The sequence below is a fragment of the Staurois parvus genome, unplaced genomic scaffold, assembly GCF_062004578.1.
Source record: "Staurois parvus isolate SC_StPar_1 unplaced genomic scaffold, SC_StPar_1.0 ptg000315l, whole genome shotgun sequence".
NCBI classification, from domain to species: Eukaryota; Metazoa; Chordata; class Amphibia; order Anura; family Ranidae; genus Staurois; species Staurois parvus.
This window is the reverse complement of record NW_028318111.1, coordinates 4185336-4204248: the sequence shown is the minus strand read 5'-3', so window position 1 is coordinate 4204248 and position 18913 is coordinate 4185336. Positions and strand designations below refer to the sequence as shown.

The 18913-nt window shown below is 43.5% G+C and overlaps 1 protein-coding gene across 2 annotated transcripts in view; it reads left to right on the top strand.

Moving 5' to 3' along the window:
• RAB3GAP1 (RAB3 GTPase activating protein catalytic subunit 1) overlaps positions 1–18913 on the top strand; it is a 204090-nt gene that overhangs the window by 12944 nt on the left and 172233 nt on the right. For both annotated transcript variants that reach the window (XM_089683600.1, XM_089683598.1), the window contains exon 5: positions 1537–1615. In XM_089683600.1, coding sequence (XP_089539726.1) covers positions 1537–1615 — 79 coding nt within the window. The remainder of the gene's footprint in view (positions 1–1536; positions 1616–18913) is intronic.

The following is an 18913-nucleotide window of genomic DNA, read 5'->3' as shown; positions in this document are numbered from 1 at the left end:
CAATCATTATCACTTGTATGTCTTACTGGTTACACAAAGTTGAATTTTGTTTCTGAACTGATCAACACAATGCAACAACAACAGCGTGGTGCAATTGCCTGTCTGACTGGATATAAAAAGAATGGATTATTTATGTAGCCTTACAGTGCATTGTTGTTCAAATCCATCTCTAGACAAATATTACTGCTTTTCACTGATTGCTGGCATTGCAAAAATAAAATCTAAATGCCCTTTTTTACTCACCTAAAGCCTACAGGAAGCAGGGTCCTTCGTTGGGTGTGCACGTCACAGCCTGCATGACGTGGACACTTCCGATTGGCTGTCCAGAGGTGGGGTTCTCTCACAGTCCACAAGAAGAGTTAGCAGCTGTGACATCAGCACAAGGGTGACTAGCTAAAAAAGGCACATCCTAATTTCAGGTTTAGCAGTCCCCCGTACCCAGAAATGGCACTGCTACAGATCCAGCTTGTGAAATTTCTGGATGAACACTCTTCACACTGCTATATACCCTTTCTAGCAAACCTTGCAAAAGGGAAAAGCAATACTGGGATTTTTAGTTCATACATTGCAATACATGTGTAAGCTGGCCAACTGCCTCAAAGTGATCCCTCTCTGGCCAGTCCCTACTTTGCTCTGCAAAATGCAAATGCTCCAGTGGATATAGTGCCAACGTGGGGCAGATAGACACAAGTTGAAGGAAAGCTTTAGGGTTCAGGTTTGGCCACCGACCTGCAGTGCAATAGAAGTAAGATATACCTCTGCTCAAATCCCAATAGCTTCTACATGTATATAATCCATCAGATGCTAAAGGGGTTTGACCATGTGTTAACTCTAAAAATTTTAGATGAACCCTCTGAACACTGCTATATACATTTACCAGCAAACTGCAAAATAAACAGGGATTTTTAGTTCACATACTGTATATTGCAAAACACGTTTAAGCTGGCCAGCTGCATCAACATTATCTTTCTATGGCCAGTCCCTACTCTACTCTGCAAAATGCAAAAGCTCCGGTGGATACAGTGCCAATATGGGGCAGATAGACACAAGTTGTAGGAGAGTTACAAGGACCTGGATGGTGGACGTGTCAGCAGGAGGCAGAGAAACAGCAATACCCTGATCTTCCCAGTGGTTAGCTGTTCAAGGGGGTGTGTCATCAGAAGTTTGACCACTGGAACACAGGCAGGCTCTTCTCCCAACTAGAATGCAAAGCAGAAACCTGACCACCCTGGGGTGAATGTGCTTCCATGCCCAGTGTGGTCAGTTTTAAATTGGAAATCAGGGCATTTTCAGGATCACCAGGTATGTCACACAAAAGAAGCAATGCAAAGAGAACAGGATACTTTTTAATACAAGTAAATTGTATCACAGAAATATATCAGGAATATGAAATGCTGGGCTGCATGCTAACATCCACTTTAAGTCTTTCATTTTTCAGAGTTTCTTCTTTTACTATTTTTAAAACACAGCTGGCTTGCTTGCCGAGTAAACTATAATGTAATCCTAATTGTATTAAAACTGATTTCCTTTTTCTAGATTCCCTTCCTATGTCCATGCAAGATCTGCTGTGTACCAACAATGACTTCCCTGCAATCGCTCATTGCCTGGTTCGATGGTACGTTCTTTTACATAGTGGAACAACTCGGTGCAATATAAGTTGCAATACCTTAGCTGCATAAAGTCTGCACATCGCTTGAGCCCTGGTTCACACTGATGCAGTGTGGAATTCGCAGTGTTTGCTGTGAGAATTTCGCACCGCATCATGCGAACCGCTGCGGGTGTGTATGTTAAGTTATCAACACCCCGAAAGCTGTCTGCAAAATGCAGTGCGATGTGCAGAATCGGATCACATAGGGGTGAACACCTATGCGATCCGATTCTAGTGCGGACCAAAAAATGGGTCCTGCATGTTTTGGGTGCGGTGCGATTAGAGCCATACAAAATGTACGGCTCCTATCGCACCACACATAAATCGCATGTGATTTGCACAGGAAAACGGTGCAGTTCCTGTGCAAATCACATGCGGTATACCGCACCGCATATATGTGAATCCAGGGTAAATCTTAGAACTTGTATTTCAGCCTCCATGTAGGCCCTAAAGCTTATTTAAAGTAAAATTTTCCAGTAATGATCTCCTGAAAATGCTAATTTCCTGGCTGTCATGCTGACCACTGGCTTCAAAAATTTAAGTCCATTGATTAGAAAAACCATAGAAAAGATAGATACTTGTTTTGGTTCAGTGACTCAAGTATTGAAACAAGAAAGCAAGGTAACTAGCGTTTTCACAAGCACCAGCCATGGCAGCCTCTGTTTTTTTCTGATGACATAATAACAGTTGAAATCTAGTTTTACTGAAAACCTTACAAAAGACTCCTGGAAAAGACAGCGAACAAGCAGCGAACTACTGTGGGTTACAGTAGATGTCTAGTCTTCTGCAGAGGAAGATTGCCATCTAGTGAGTGAAGCTTTGTGCTACAAGAAGGTGTGATAAGAAAGTAATGTTCAGATGTAAATTTCTGAAACCCTGTCACCAATGTAAAAAATAGCAGGAAAAAGCAGAAAAGTCAAGTACTTAACCACTTCAAGTCCGGACACTTTCACCCCCTTCCTGTCCAGGCCAATTTTCATCTTTCAGCGCTATCACACTTTGAATGACAATTGCGCAGTCATACAACACTGTACCCATATGACTTTTTTAGCATTTTTTTGAGACCGATAAAACTTTATTTTGGTGGTATTTATTCACCACTGGGATTTTTACTTTGTTTGCTATATAAATGAAAAAGTCAGAATATTTTGAAAAAAAGTGTTTTTCTTATAAAATTTTTCAAATAATATTTCTTTATAAATCTTGGCCAAAATGTATTCATCTATCTTTTTAGTAAAAAATAAATAAATAAATAACCCAATTAGTTTATAACCAAAAATGAGAATTAAAAAAAAAAAAAAAAATTTATATTTTTATTTTATTTTTTTATATTATTTGGTTGTTTTTTTTTTTTTGTTGTTAACATACTGTCACCCTAGCAGTACAGTGTCACTGTACTATTTGTGGGGGGTGATGAAGATTTTTTTTTTGTTAACACTGATTGCTTTTACACCCATAAAGGCTGTAAAAGCAATCATTTCTCCTCTCTGACTGCATTCTTACAGCCATTGAGAAATACTGTGAGAGCTGTGATTAGTTACAGCTTGTCACATGGTACTAGGCTGTTGTGAATATCCCTGTAACATGTGATCTCTGTGATCATTCACAGATTTCACAAGTAGTAAGTAATGATGTCAGAAGTGACATCTTGCTTACTACTGTTCATGTGAGCACTGATTAGCCAATCAGTGCTCACATGATCGGGACCTCACACAGAGGTCCAGTACAGTGATCAGTGCTGCGCGCTCCCAGGCTTAAAATGCAGGCACCGTTTATGAACGGCAAACCACTCCTGCACTGCTCCTGTTCAGCCGTTTATGTACATGGGCAGGACGGGAAGTGGTTAAAATGCTTACTTGCATTGTTTTTCTCTCCATAAACTCTTTTTATTCACATGCAATGTGCCTTTAAATTGGCTTGAAATTGTGACCACTCCATGGAGAGTCACTCCGTCGCACAGCCCCCCCTTCTTCTGGGAGTGTCTCATTACTGTTTCTGCTGGCCCAGCTCCTCTGCTCTCCCCTTACCTCTTTACATTATCTTTTATGTAGCTGCCAGGGGAGGAGCACAGGGGAATACTATAGAGCAGTCATTTTTAATCAGGGTTACATGGACAAATAGTAAAAAGAAAGTACAGTGCTATAATGCATGACATATAAAAGAAATTGTAGTGCCATGGTGCAGCACTATAATATAAACATATAAATGATGACTTAGGTGACCAAATAATATATATTATATATGAATCAATTGCAGCGCTATGGTGACGATATATAGATAGGTATTATAAATGAATAAAGTGCAGCGCTATGGTGACAACATATGAATAGTGATTTAAGTGAACAAATGGATAAATGATACCGATAAATGATTGAATGACCAATGATCAAATTCTTCTAAAGTGTCCAAAAATTGATTGTGACATCAGGTGAAAGGTGAATCCGTGACACATTCTTCCTTCTAATGCACTCACCAGAAGCACATATTTAATGCGCATTAAGCACAGCAATCAAAGCTCCACCAGCAGGTCAGCCTTATCCACCGCCAGGTATAAGCAAAGGAAATGCACAGCTCTCATGCACCAGAGATAGGATATTCTCTCAACAGATCGCTCAATCCTCAGCAATAAAACTTGCCCCACCTTGAAGGGAACAGATCACAAACAGAACCCAGAGAAAGAAAGCGCTTATGGTGCAGTATTTTTATTAAGTATATGAAATCATCCACGTGGAGCAATAAAACAGGGTAATCCCATGGAACTCTATGGTTCCGCCAAAGGTTAGTAGAGGTTTCTTGAGCTGTGGCTGATTGACCATCTTCTTGATGGGTCAGTACTTGATAGTTCCAGTGCCCAGCACCACTTGGAAGAGCCAGTGGTGTGATACCAATGTTTTTTTTTTGCTGTCTGTAGGGTGGCATTCTGAAGACCACTGAAAGTATTCCATTCTTCTTACTGACCAGCAATGTAAGGGGCCTTCTCATTCACCCCTATGAATTGGTTTTAGTAAGGGTTCCCTGTTACCTTAAAGCAGGGGTTAACATTTTGAGTCCAGACCTACTAGCTGGTCACAAAACTTACTCTCCACCAGTTGCCCCACCCAACCTTGCCCACGTTAGCCCCAAACCCCACCCCTGGCCCGCCCCAAACCCCACCCCTGGCCAACCCCAACCCTGCCCCAACCAACTCCCCCTTAAAGCTTATGAAATTACATTTTTCTTTAGAATAAAGAGTCCAAAATATAAAACTGTACACAATAATGTATATCCCAGCTACCCTGTACTCCATTATAGTGATATGACATGTATACAGTACTTACTCCTAGTCCCTCCAAGTCCCCCGCGGCGGTGGAGAGGGTGTCTCCTCTCAGCGGAGGAGAGCGGACCTCTCCTGCACCTGTCCCCTCAGAGGCTGTGCCGCAGAAGCCGGAAACCGGAAGTTGTAAACCGGAACTCGGCTTCACAATGAGGCTTGGAGCGCAGGTGCAGTCGCTCTATGCTGCATCTGTGCTCGCTGCTCGCCACAGGGAAATTTCTCCTCGCATTTGACAATCGGCTTTTTCAAGCCCTGCCTTAAGGCATGGTTCACCTTTACCTAAAAAACCTATCTATTAGGGGTGTCTGTCGATAAAAACTAACTCTGCAGCTTTTACCAAAGTTGAATAATGTCCTTGCTAGAGGTGTAGGCTATTTACAAATTTCCTAAAGCCTAAGTGAAAGACTCCCATAAATGGCATCACCCCACCCTGCTTTGTTACTAGGATGTTGCTAAGACACTGTCAGAAGATTCAGACCCCTTCATGTGCACTCTATCTTCCCTGTCACAGTAGTTCTCAGCAATGTTGTGTACTTTCATGAAGCCTGACTGAAAAACTCCAGGAGATCGCATTGTGCAGTCCTGCCTGTTGCTAGGATGTTGCTAAGACATGCCCACTGTTGCTGTTCACTTTCACCATCACAAGAGTGAGCTTTTTCTCTGATTTCAAACCCCCTCACATATGTTTTTTTTTTCTCCCTTGATGCAGTAGTTTTGATCTCAGTGTTTGAGAGTTCTCACTCCTGTGATGGCAAAAGGGGGGCAGTAACAGGGGGCAAGTCTTAGTGATGTCCTAGCAACAAAACAGGATCTCTACAATATCTTGGAATGTTTCTGTCAGGATTCATGGGCTACATAAATGGCCTACACCTATAGCAAGGACATTATTCAGCTTTGATGAAAGCTGCACAGCTTGTTTTTATCTACAGATGACCCTTACCTGCATAAGCAGTTTTTCTTTTGTTAAAGTGTTACTAAACCCACAACAGTACAATCAGTCTGTATATGCAGTAAAGCATGCTTGTTATACTTACTGTGGAATCTAAGGGTTAATCCTTTGCATGGTGTAAAAGGTGGTTTGATCCCGTCTTCTCTGATCTTCCCCTTTTTCTTCTGTCCCCAATCCAGCTGCTGATAGTAATGGAGTCACTACGCACATGCTCAGTTTGGTGTGTATTGCTAGAGAGGTTTTTTTTTTTTTTTTTTTGGGAGGATGTGATTGTCACAGGGCCAATCAGCACTATCCAGACACAGGCACAGGGGTCATGCAGCCTCCTAGGACAATCAGAAGTGAATGAAAATTCCTACACGCTTAAACAAGTGCTCAGCCAGACACTGATAGAAGTCACAAGACTGCTAAATACTGCTGATGAGAAAAGGTATTTAGCAGTTTATCTTTACTAAAATATTTGCACTTCCATGTTCTGTGTACTGTGGGAGACCAGATATAGTGAATGCAGGGTCCAGGGAAAGTGGATATAGTGAATGCAGGGTCCGGGGAGACCAGATATAGTGAATGCAGGGCCGGGGAGACCAGATATAGTGAATGCGGGGTCCGGGGAGATCAGATATAGTGAATGCAGGGTCCGGGGAGATCAGATATAGTGAATGCAGGGTCCAGGGAGACCGGATATAGTGAATGCAGGGTCCAGGGAGACCGGATATAGTGAATTCAGGGTCCGCGGAGAGCGGATATAGTGAATTCAGGGTCCGCGGAGAGCGGATATAGTGAATTCAGGGTCCGCGGAGAGCGGATATAGTGAATTCAGGGTCCGCGGAGAGCGGATATAGTGAATTCAGGGTCCGCGGAGAGCGGATATAGTGAATTCAGGGTCCGCGGAGAGCGGATATGGTGAATTCAGGGTCCGCGGAGAGCGGATATGGTGAATTCAGGGTCCGCGGAGAGCGGATATGGTGAATTCAGGGTCCGCGGAGAGCGGATATGGTGAATTCAGGGTCAGCGGAGAGCGGATATGGTGAATGCAGGGTCCGCGGAGAGCGGATATGGTGAATGCAGGGTCCGCGGAGAGCGGATATGGTGAATTCAGGGTCCGCGGAGAGCGGATATGGTGAATTCAGGGTCCGCGGAGAGCGGATATTAGTAACACATAGGTGAACTATGCCTTTAAAGTTATTTAGGGGTTCCATTGGGGTAAAAAGGTTAAAAAAGCTGCTATAGAGTCTGCTGGGGCTGTAAACATCACATTCAGGATGCCAGTGCCCAGCAGTAGTCTTTTTGGATGTTTACACAAGATAGTAAATAAAACATACAAAATACCGTATTTTTCGCTCCATAAGACGCACCTAGGTTTTAGAGGAGAAAAACAAGAAAAAAAATATTCTGAACCAATGGACTGCAGACATAGTACAGGAAATGACCAGGGACTGCGGACACGGTACAAGGGATGACCAGAGACTGCGGACACGGTACAGGGGATGACCAGAGACTGCGGACACGGTACAGGAGATGACCAGGGACTGCGGACACGGTACAGGAGATGACCAGAGACTGCGGACACGGTACAGGGGATGACCAGAGACTGCGGACACGGTACAGGGGATGACCAGAGACTGCGGACACGGTACAGGGGATGACCAGAGACTGCGGACACGGTACAGGGGATGACCAGAGACTGCGGACACGGTACAGGGGATGACCAGAGACTGCGGACACGGTACAGGGGATGACCAGAGACTGCGGACACGGTACAGGGGATGACCAGAGACTGCGGACACGGTACAGGGGATGACCAGAGACTGCGGACACGGTACAGGGGATGAGCAGGCACTGCAGACAGTAAAGGAAATGGCCAGAGACTGCGGACCTTTGGGGAGGGAGGGGGAGCGGGTACCTGAATTTGACAGGTACCCGCTCCTACTTCTGCGGAGTTGTCCTTCCTTCTTCCCGCGCCGGCTTGTGACAACCGGGTGCCCACTGTGCATGTGCGAGAAGCGCTGCGCTTTGTGAATGGCCCAGAGCCTTCTGGGACCTGTCGTGTCCCAGAAGACGCCGGACCATTCACAAAGCGCAGCACTTGTCGCGCATGCTCAGTGGGCACCCGGCTGTCACAGAAGCCAGCGCTGGAAGACTGTACAGCGCTGGAGCGAGGAACAGGTAAGGTCCTGCAGGAGAGAACAGCTGAGCGGCCGGCCCGATATTCTGACATGGTGGCGACAGAAATACCGGACCGGCTGCTTTATATTCGCTCCATAAGACGCACTGACATTTTCCTCCCTTTTTGGGGGGGAAAAAAGTGCGTCTTATGGAGCGAAAAATAAGGTAGTTAAATGGATATATGATTAGTCTTGTGGGAAGAGTTTTGTTGAAATGAATGGTGTTTTTAAGGTGTAAGGATGTTACTCTGAGGTTGATTTACTAAATCAGGAGAGTGCAAAATCTGTTGCAGCCTTCATGGTAGCCAATCAGCTTCTAACTTCAGATTGTTCAATTAAGCTTTGAAAAAAAGGAACAAGAAGCTGATTGGTTTCTATGCAGAACTGCACCAGGTTTTGCATTCTCCAACTTTAGTAAATCAGCCTCTCAATGTTTACTTCAGGGCTACTCTGCTTCATGTGAAGACCACTGTCATCCTGGGCTCCCAGATTGCATTGGAGAGCCTGGCAATGGTGGAAGGTGGTGGCGAAGGGAGGAATGAGGCCTTCTGCGCCCTGTAAAAGTAATTCGATGGCTGTAGAGGCACTCTGACTACTTCTATAGGAAAGCCCATCACTGTCTGCAAATTCTGATACCAGGACTCTGGTTGAAGCCATGATCTTGGCATCACCACTTCCTTCCAAGAAAGTATATGTACATATGGCAATGGAAAGCGGTTAAAGCAATAAAATAATTTTAACCCCCCCCCAAAAAAACCCATAAAAAAACAAAAAAAAGCGCTGTAAAGTCCCCTGCCCCCACATACACACACATAAGAACATAAGCACATGCGGCGGGTGAGCCTGCATAGGAAAAAAAATATTGGGCTACACGTTTCGAAACGCTGCGAAAATCTGGGACCCATCCCAGATTAAGAAGTCCACATGTAAATTAATCAAAAATTGTGCCAGATGATCCTCTTAAGAGTCTAAAGTCCTTTATTATTTTCACAATTTAATGCCAGGAAAGCAAAAAGGTAGTCAACGCTTCAAAAAAAAAAATCATCCTTCATCGAGGCTTGGACAATGTGTCAGGTAGTGAATTTAGAACAAAGCACCTGGAACAAAACAAATTTTTAGCAGCAAAATAGAGAATATCCAGATATTGCCCAAATTTTCCCCCACAAATCCTCCTTTACCCCTCTAGTACTTGTCTCGGCATTTTTTCTTTTTGTACCTTGTTCCTATGATGAGAAACCACTTTAATTGCTCTCTGTGACATCATCACCAGGCTTATAAAAGCCTTTCCAGGAGCAAGGAGCTTTTGCCCTACATAGCATTGGCAGGCCATTGGGGGTCAAGGCAGCAGCATTGTTTTGTTGGGAAATAGTTCAGTGTATCTGTATGGCATGGGTCAGGGGAGCAGGTGGGGGTTAGTCCAGCAGGCAGGGCTTAAAACACTGACTAGTATTTTGGTGCAGAACAGGCATTGTGGTGATGGTGTAAACTGGAAATTAGGAGCTCACTGGATTTCTGGTAGTTCAGCATATTCCTATTTGTACTTGCAGCAGTTTTAAGGAAATGTGCATGTTTTGGTGGGCTGAATGCAACTTTTTACATACACTTTGACATACATGTTTTAACCTCTGCGAACTTTTATGACTGGGTTGGGTATCATGTGCACCCAGATAATGGTTATGCCCAGTTTGGCCTAAACTGAGTGTTCAAATAAACAATAAAAACTCTGCACCAGAGGAAAACCAAAAAAAGTACACACAGATGAATGTGGTTATGGCTGCTGCAGTCTTCAAAATGTGTCTAACTTCCACATTCATGAACCCTATAAATGTGTATATAGACCGCGCTGACAAAAATGTGAATCAAAATGACTAAACATTATGGCGCATGTAACAGTGTAAGAAGTAAACAACACCAGAAAATACAACTAATGTCCAATGTATCAATACGTCCCATTCAGATAATAGTTGCTTAAAAAAACAAAAGGTAGGTAAAGAGCTGGTGGTGCCATTAGTAACAGATACACATGTGACCACTTTCAGGGGCTCCAGTGACCTGCATGGATTTACATTCACCACAATGGATGGACCTTCTATTACTAGACAGGTCTCACTGTGCTTTTTTGGTTGGGCCCTCTGTGCATCTTGTCACCATCTTGATCATTCACATGTACCAGGATGTGATTCATTCCAATGCAATACACCACCACTAAAAAAACAGCATCAGAGAAAAGGTGCATTGCACAAAGCAGACGATTTTAATAAACCATATAAAACCTTAGAATTAGACCGCACTCACATATATATGTGCCTAAGGACTGACTCCAGGTACATACAATGCTTTTGGTTAAGATAGCCGCTGCCACCCTGAGACCAGAAGCCGGGTGGCATTCCAGGGATATGATGTGACATATCGGCTGGGGAATACCGCCTTACCTAGTTTCGCTCGTGATTGGAAGTCTTCAGGTGATTTTTGGCAGTGTGGTCTAAACTGAGACTTACATCAATTTAGCTGGCTATAGATGAGTCCATTTTTTTAGTTTAACCAGCGGGTTGGAGAAAAAAACTGACCTGATTTCCACATCCACACCTTCAAGGTGGATGAGGGAATCCTCCCCACTTTATGTTTGTGTCCTGATAGCGAGGAGACTTCCTTGCCATCAAAATACACAGATAACTGCAGGCTGGCTGAAATCCGACAAAAGTCAATCAGTGGGTCAAGTTCTGTTCAAACCCAGTGGCCATTCAAGGATCAAAATTCTGCCGATCCCTGCTGAACTGCCAATTTGCAATCCGTTGATGGTTAGCTTTTTGGAATTTGTCCAGTTCTAATACATGTAGCTAGCTTTAGGAGCCCACTGAATTTCAGCAGAGAGTAAACGCATATTACATTGCAGGATAATATAGGACAGCCTATTAGAATGAGTGGACTGCCAGTGCACCTTAATGTGCAAGAGAGTTGAACGTGGCCCTTATTTTGTAACACAACGCACTACATTGCCAGATGTTACCTTGCTTTGCGGTGTGCCGCAATGCATGTACATTGGGTGCCATTCAAAATCATGAGCACTATAGTGCACATTATGTGTGGTACTGTGCGATGTGGTAAAATGCACATTGCCATGTTAGTGTAAATAACCAAACCGTTTCGCAAACACAGTGTAAATAACCCAACCGTTTCCCAAACATAGTGTAAATAACCAAACCGTTTCGCAAACACAGTGTAAATAACCCAACCGTTTCCCAAACATAGTGTAAATAACCCAACCGATTCCCAAACTTAGTGTAAATAACCCAACCGATTCCCAAACTTAGTGTAAATAACCCAACCATTTCCCAAGGTAGTGTAAATAACCCAACGTTTCCCAAACATAGTGTAAATAACCCAACCGATTCCCAAACTTAGTGTAAATAACCCAACCGATTCCCAAACTTAGTGTAAATAACCCAACCATTTCCCAAGGTAGTGTAAATAACCCAACCGTTTCCCAAACTTAGTGTAAATAACCCATCTGTTTCCCAAAAGCAAAACTGTTATGGCAGTAATATAATTGCAGCCATCGTTAACTTGTATTTGAAGGTACACGGCCCTGGTCCTTCATCCTTCTCCTTGCTTCACTACTCGATGAGTCACAGGCCCAGAGTGAGCACCTCCTGAGAAATGGTGAGCTCAGTGTGCGCAGTCATCACAGTAATAGCTTATTGAAATGGAAAACACCGCTTTTAAAACTCACTGGCATTGGCATACAAAGTCTATCATGCCTCCGGGTTTACCTCCAGGACATTAACTAATATGAGAATGAATGTTAATTATCTGAGATAATATTCCTGTGTACAGCAGAGGAGTAAGCAAGCCTGAATCCAAGCAGCAAGAACAAGTTGGCAATGACAGCTCCCAGATGTTTAATTCCGTCTAAAAATCCCTGGTAATTTTCACACAATGCAGTGCCGGAAATCTGCAATCTGTGCTCTTTTCCCGAGCCATGTTTTGAAACGTATTATAGTTGCAATTTACAGCGGGTGTCAATGATAATGACACGCCAAACGCCGGTCGCAAATGCAATGCGTTTGCCTTCACCGGATTGCACGGTACAAAAGTACTATGAAATCCGGTTGCAGCACGCTTCTAAAAGTAGTACATGCAGTGTGATTTGAACCTATTCAAAATGAATGGGCTTCAATCACCCTGCACTGAACCGCATGTGAATTGCACAGGAATGCGTTGCGTATTCCGGGGCGATTCATAGTGTGAAATGGGGCTTATTCACTAAGCCATAAAAAATGACATAACTGTATAGAACCTGGATAAAGCCTGGCCCTCGTGGAATAGTATATGACTGTGCTGGAAATATAATCATTTTATTATATCCCTTGGGTCAAGAATTGGTGTGACTGGTCCGGTGTACTCCATATCCATTTAACGACAGCACACCCACAATGTATTGCTGATGGGCAGCCACTATAGGCAAAGCCATGTGAGTTTTGGGTGTGCCCCCCCTGCCGGCACCTGCTGTGGTTGTTCACAGCAGGAGCCTGTCAGCACGTCCCATCCAGTGGTTCATGGCCAGGACCTGCTGATCAGCTGTGTACAATAAGAGCCCAGAGCTCTGTGTTGATAACCAACACAGAGCTCTGTACAGAAGGGAACGATCTCTGCAAAGCACGTATGGGAAACTCAGAGATCTGTTAGTAAAATCAGCACACTGTACACACAAGCACACTGTTAACCCCTTGATCGCCTTAGATGTTAACCCCTTCTCAGCCAGTGTCCGTACAGTGACCGTGTATAATATCACAGATCACTGTTTTAATGTTGCTGGTGATGTTAATGGCAGTTAATCAGTTACTCTCAGTGTCAGTTAGTGTCAGATTGCTCACCACATTATCACAGTCCTATTATAAGTCATTGATCACGGCCATTGGTAGTATAGAAAAAAAAAATCTAGTATGTATCCCAGTTTGTAGGCGCTATAAATTTCATGCAAACCAATCAATATACACTTATTGGGATTTTTTTTATCAAAGACGTGGAAGAATGCATTTTGGCCTAAATGTGAATTAATTTGATTTTTTTTTAAAGGATATGTTTTATGGCAGAAAGTAAAAAATATTGTTTTTTTTTTTTCTTAAAATGTTTGGTCTTCTTTCATTTTATATAATAAACAAACCCAGTGGTGATCAAATAACACCAAAAGAAAGCTCAATTTGAGTGAAAAAGATGATATAAATTTCATTCACTTAAAGTAGTGCACTGTGGTATAGCAAAAAATGGCCTGGTCATGAAGGGGGTAAAATCTTCCAGAGCTCAGATGGATGTAATGCTCATGAATTTGCTGCTGTCGCTGTCCAAATACAGAAACCAGATGACATATATTGGTAAAGATGTACTACTTTTGCCTGGCTGCAGATGGCAGTGTTGTAGTGCCTTTCTCTTTCTCAAACAAATCGATTTTTTTTTTTATAGGGACCATGTACAACGATCTACAAAATAACTTTGTTTTCCTATGCTGAACCTCTCCCTTATTTTCCTCTAGTTTATAAAAGTTAATATTAGAAGATTGCAACATTGAAGAAGAATAATCTGAACTATAGATCGACAGAGAGTAAAATTTTAGGAACGCAGTGAAATTTAATAAGCATACTTAAAATTTCAATAAATGGCAAAATAGTACAAAAAAGATACCCTGGGGCCTCAGCAGAAACATTCAGAAGTAATAAAAGTCACAAATAAAGTAGATATTAATTTTTCTAATCCCCAAACATTGTTCTAACACATTGTACCGATATGCATGCCACTCCTATATAGAGACAGGGCACTAGGAACACGGGGGATTTAAAAAATTAATATTTACTTTATTTGTAACTTTTATTACTTTAAATGTGTCTGCTGGGGCCACAGGGTATGTGTTTGTACTATTATCTATCTATGGAAAATTTGAGTAGGTTTAATAAAATGTATGTTTTTTTTAATATTCACTTTGTTCCCAGATCTTGCTGTCTATAATATTTGATACATATATTTTTTTTGAGTGGTTTACAGTTTTACCCTGGTATAGAGGAGTTTTCTGGCTCAGAAATATACATATTTTCCATTATGAACTACAGATTGAGGGGGAGAAATTGCAAAATAGTAACCAGTAAGGCAGCAGAAGCAGGGGGTCAGGAGGAAGATGGCACTTTGAAAAAAGGGTCTGCAGTTTGCTTCCTTTAGCATGTAGTCAATAATGTCGGGTATGTCGAGTTATAGTCTATTGTCTATATTTTTGGCATATCATCCACAGAATTCATTTTGTTGGCTTATTTTCCCCTTATTTAAAATCATGGCTCCCTAAATTCCCTTGGTTTAGAAGGACTGTCCCTCTTTTAGGACCAAATCCCTCTGTCCCTGTTTTAGGACCAAATCCCTCTGTCCCTCTTTTAGGACCAAATCCCTCTGTCCCTGTATTAGGACCAAATCCCTCTGTCCCTCTTTTAGGACCAAATCCCTCTGTCCCTCTTTTAGGACCAAATCCCTCTGTCCCTCTTTTAGGACCAAATCCCTCTGTCCCTGTTTTTGGACCAAATCCCTCTGTCCCTGTTTTTGGACCAAATCCCTCTGTCCCTGTTTTTGGACCAAATCCCTCTGTCCCTCTTTTAGGACCAAATCCCTCTGTCCCTCTTTTAGGACCAAATCCCTCTGTCCCTCTTTTAGGACCAAATCCCTCTGTCCCTCTTTTAGGACCAAATCCCTCTGTCCCTCTTTTAGGACCAAATCCCTCTTATGGTACTATCTAAATGCTGCAAAAGCTCTGATACCCAGGTTCTGGCGGAAATTATATTGTATTTTTATATACCGTATTTTTCGCTCCATAAGACGCACTTTTTTCCCCCCAAAAAAGGGGGGGAAATGTCAGTGCGTCTTATGGAGCGAATATAGAGCGGCCGGTCCGGTATTTCCACCGCCGCCGTGCAGAATACCGGGCCGGCCACTCAGCTCTGCAGCGGGACCTTATGGAGAGGACTGCTGACCTTTGGGGAGGTGGGGAGCGGGTACCTGAATTGGACAGGTACCCGCTCTTACTTCTTTGTTCTTTGATCTTACCTGTTCCTCTATCCAGCGGCGCGCTGTCTTCCCGGCTTCTATAGTGCGGGCACTGGGCATGACAGCCGGGTGCCAAGTGCGCATGCGCAAGAAGCGGTGCTTTTTGTGAATGGTAAGGCGGTACCTGGGACACATGACCGATCCCAGAAGCCGCCGGACCAATCACAAAGCGCAAGTGCTTCTCGCTCATGCGCACTGGGCACCCGGCTGTCATGCCGAGCGCCATTACAGAAGCCGGGAAGACAGCGTGCGGCTGGATCGAGGAACAGGTAAGATCAAACAAAAACTCTGCGGAAGTAAGAGCGGGTACCTGTCAAATTCAGGTACCCGCTCCCCACCTCCCCAAAGGTCAGCAGTCATCTGCACTGTCCGCAGTCTCTGGTCATCCCTGTGCTGTCCGCAGTCTCTGGTCATCCCTGTGCTGTCCGCAGTCTCTGGTCATCCCTGTGCTGTCCGCAGTCTCTGGTCATCCCTGTGCTGTCCGCAGTCTCTGGTCATCCCTGTACTATGTCTGCAGTCCATTAGTTCAGAATTTTTTTTTTCCTGTTTTCTGCCTCTAAAACCTAGGTGCGTCTTATGGTCAGGTGCGTCTTATGGAGCGAAAAATACGGTATATAATGTGATGATGAAATGTAGTTAAAATGGAAAATTTAATAAATATTTAAATTTAAAAAAAAAAAAAGGACCAAATCCCTCTGTCCCTCTTCGAGGACCAAATGCCTCTGTCCCTCTTCGAGGACCAAATGCCTCTGTCCCTCTTCGAGGACCAAATGCCTCTGTCCCTCTTCGAGGACCAAATGCCTCTGTCCCTCTTCGAGGACCAAATGCCTCTGTCCCTCTTCGAGGACCAAATGCCTCTGTCCCTCTTCGAGGACCAAATGCCTCTGTCCCTCTTCGAGGACCAAATGCCTCTGTCCCTCTTCGAGGACCAAATGCCTCTGTCCCTCTTCGAGGACCAAATGCCTCTGTCCCTCTTCGAGGACCAAATGCCTCTGTCCCTCTTCGAGGACCAAATGCCTCTGTCCCTCTTCGAGGACCAAATGCCTCTGTCCCTCTTCGAGGACCAAATGCCTCTGTCCCTCTTCGAGGACCAAATGCCTCTGTCCCTCTTCGAGGACCAAATGCCTCTGTCCCTCTTCGAGGACCAAATGCCTCTGTCCCTCTTCGAGGACCAAATGCCTCTGTCCCTCTTCGAGGACCAAATGCCTCTGTCCCTCTTCGAGGACCAAATGCCTCTGTCCCTCTTCGAGGACCAAATGCCTCTGTCCCTCTTCGAGGACCAAATCCCTCTGTCCCTCTTCGAGGACCAAATCCTTCTGTCCCTCTTCGAGGACCTAATCCCTCTATCCCTCTTCTGCAACCAAATCTCTCATTTCCATCTTCTAGGACCAAATCTCTCATTTCCATCATCTAGGACCAAATCCCTCTGTCCCTCTTCTAGGACCAAATCCCTCTGTCCCTCTTCTAGGACCAAATCCCTCTGTCCCTCTTCTAGAACCCACATCGGTCAGGCATCTGGACAGATCCCGACATTGTCAAGATTCCTGTAGAGTGTAGACTGGCTCTGTGATGTAAGCATTAGCTCAGTGTTGGCTGAATCTGAGTCTCAGGAGTGCAGAAATAAGTGCATTCCTGTAACCCACAGAAGTATGGCCAAGAGAGCTGTGGCCATACTTCTCCTTTTAACATTTTTCACACATAATTCTGAAGCGCAGCACAGCCCTGTCTTGTAGCACAGGAGAACTGATTTTTCTCTACTGCAGTTGTAACACTTATGGATCTGGTCCCTCCCCAAGTTTGTGACTGGATAATGAAAGCTACACACTGATGAGCTCATCCTTCTGTTACTCTGCACTCTCCTACTATCAGTGTACCACTGGCTGTACCACAGCTGACTTGCTCCTTCTCCCTTTTCCAGGCTAAAACTAAGTCAAATTCAGGTACCTATCCTCCTTGCAAAAAACAAACAAAAGAAAGCGCCAATCAATAATATTAATCCTATAAAGCAGCAAACCTCTAACCCAAGTATTGGTGTACAATAAAAAATCAAAAAATCGGAATGCGCTAAATTATATCAAGAATTCATATATCGTGCAAAAAAGTCCAAACACCATAAAATCAATCTATGAAAAAATCCCCAGTGAACCAATCCATAGATTATTATTAGTGTAAAAAGTCCAACATCCCAACGAAATTTCTTCTTAAAACATATAAATACACCGTGCTCAATCCACCACCAGATGAATGGAATAAACTCACCAGAGCTCAATGCTGATCAAATTATAAATCAGCACAAGCGTATTTGCTCTGGGAGCGATGAGAGAATCCAAAGAAGCAACACTCTGTAGTTTGAAATCATCCAGATACCAGGAGTAATACTCTGCAGCCACTCTGAGGTATGGCCAGGACCCTTTATATATCGATCATCCTCCAAATATATGGCAATATCACTCAGAAATAAAGGAAAGGCATGATGGTGCAGTAAGTAAAAACCGTTTGTATTTATTAAAATCTCATCTTACTCACAAATCAAGTGTCCACCTGACACTGGTATAAAAAGCGGCAGAATACAAGGAATGGACGAACTCCGTTCACCGTGGACACCTCGCCGACAGCTGCAGGGAACGTCCTGACGTCATCCAATAAGCTCCGCCCTACGCGTTTCGTCACTCCGACGTCCTCACGGAGCGGCATCATTTATATGTTTTAAGAAGAAATTTCGTTGGGATGTTGGACTTTTTAAACTAATAATAATCTATGGATTGGTTCACTGGGGATTTTTTCATACATTGATTTTAGGGTGTTTGGACTTTTTTGCACGATATATGAATTCTTGATATAATTTAGCGCATTCCGATTTTTTGATTACCTATCCTCCTTGCATGTAAACATAGCCAGGTTCACACCACAAAAACACACTCTGGATGTGTTCCAGGTGCGTTTTTGCTTACAGTTCACACCATGTGTTTTTGATGCATTTTGCTGTGTTCTAGTACAGTTCTGTGCAGAAAAAAATGCAACATGTTTTACTTTTTTTTTCCTGCTGCCGAACTGCACTGGAACTGACTGCACTAGTGTGAACTAGGGCTATTGGAATACATGGAAAACATTGTGCATATATTTTTGATGCAGAAAAAACCCCCACTGGACTGCATCTGGTTGAAATGGCCCTTAAGGAAGTAATGATGAATACAAAGCTGTAATAAAGTTTAAGAATTAAAAAAAAAAAAAAAAAAAACCCCCCCCCCTATCTCCCCCAATACAGAAAAACTCTGACAACCCTAGCAGGTGCTTATTTAATTCCTGCCCTGTCTTCAGGTAAGCCAGTGAAAAATGTAGTGCTGGGTTGCTTGTGTATGCGCCCCAAAATTTCATAGACATAAATGGAATGCTGCTCTCATAGTACAGACATTCAACTCTATGGGATGTTAGTAGATTTGTACTGGTCGGTCTGCAGACGGCACAGCAGGCTGCAGCTATTGGACAAGGTAAGTGAAGACCTGGGGCTGGTCACAGTTTATAGTACTGAGGGGGCTATGGAGGGGCACTGGGTATATATTAGATTGTAAGCTCCCAGGATCAGGACCCTCCTAACCCTCTTGTATTGAACTGTATTGCCTCCCGTTATATTGTAAAGCGCTGAGCAAACTGTTGGTGCTATATAGATCCTGTATAGTAATATATTAGTATTATTATTTCAGGTACTTATATAGCACCATCAATTTACGCAGCACTTTACATATATATTGTACATTCACATC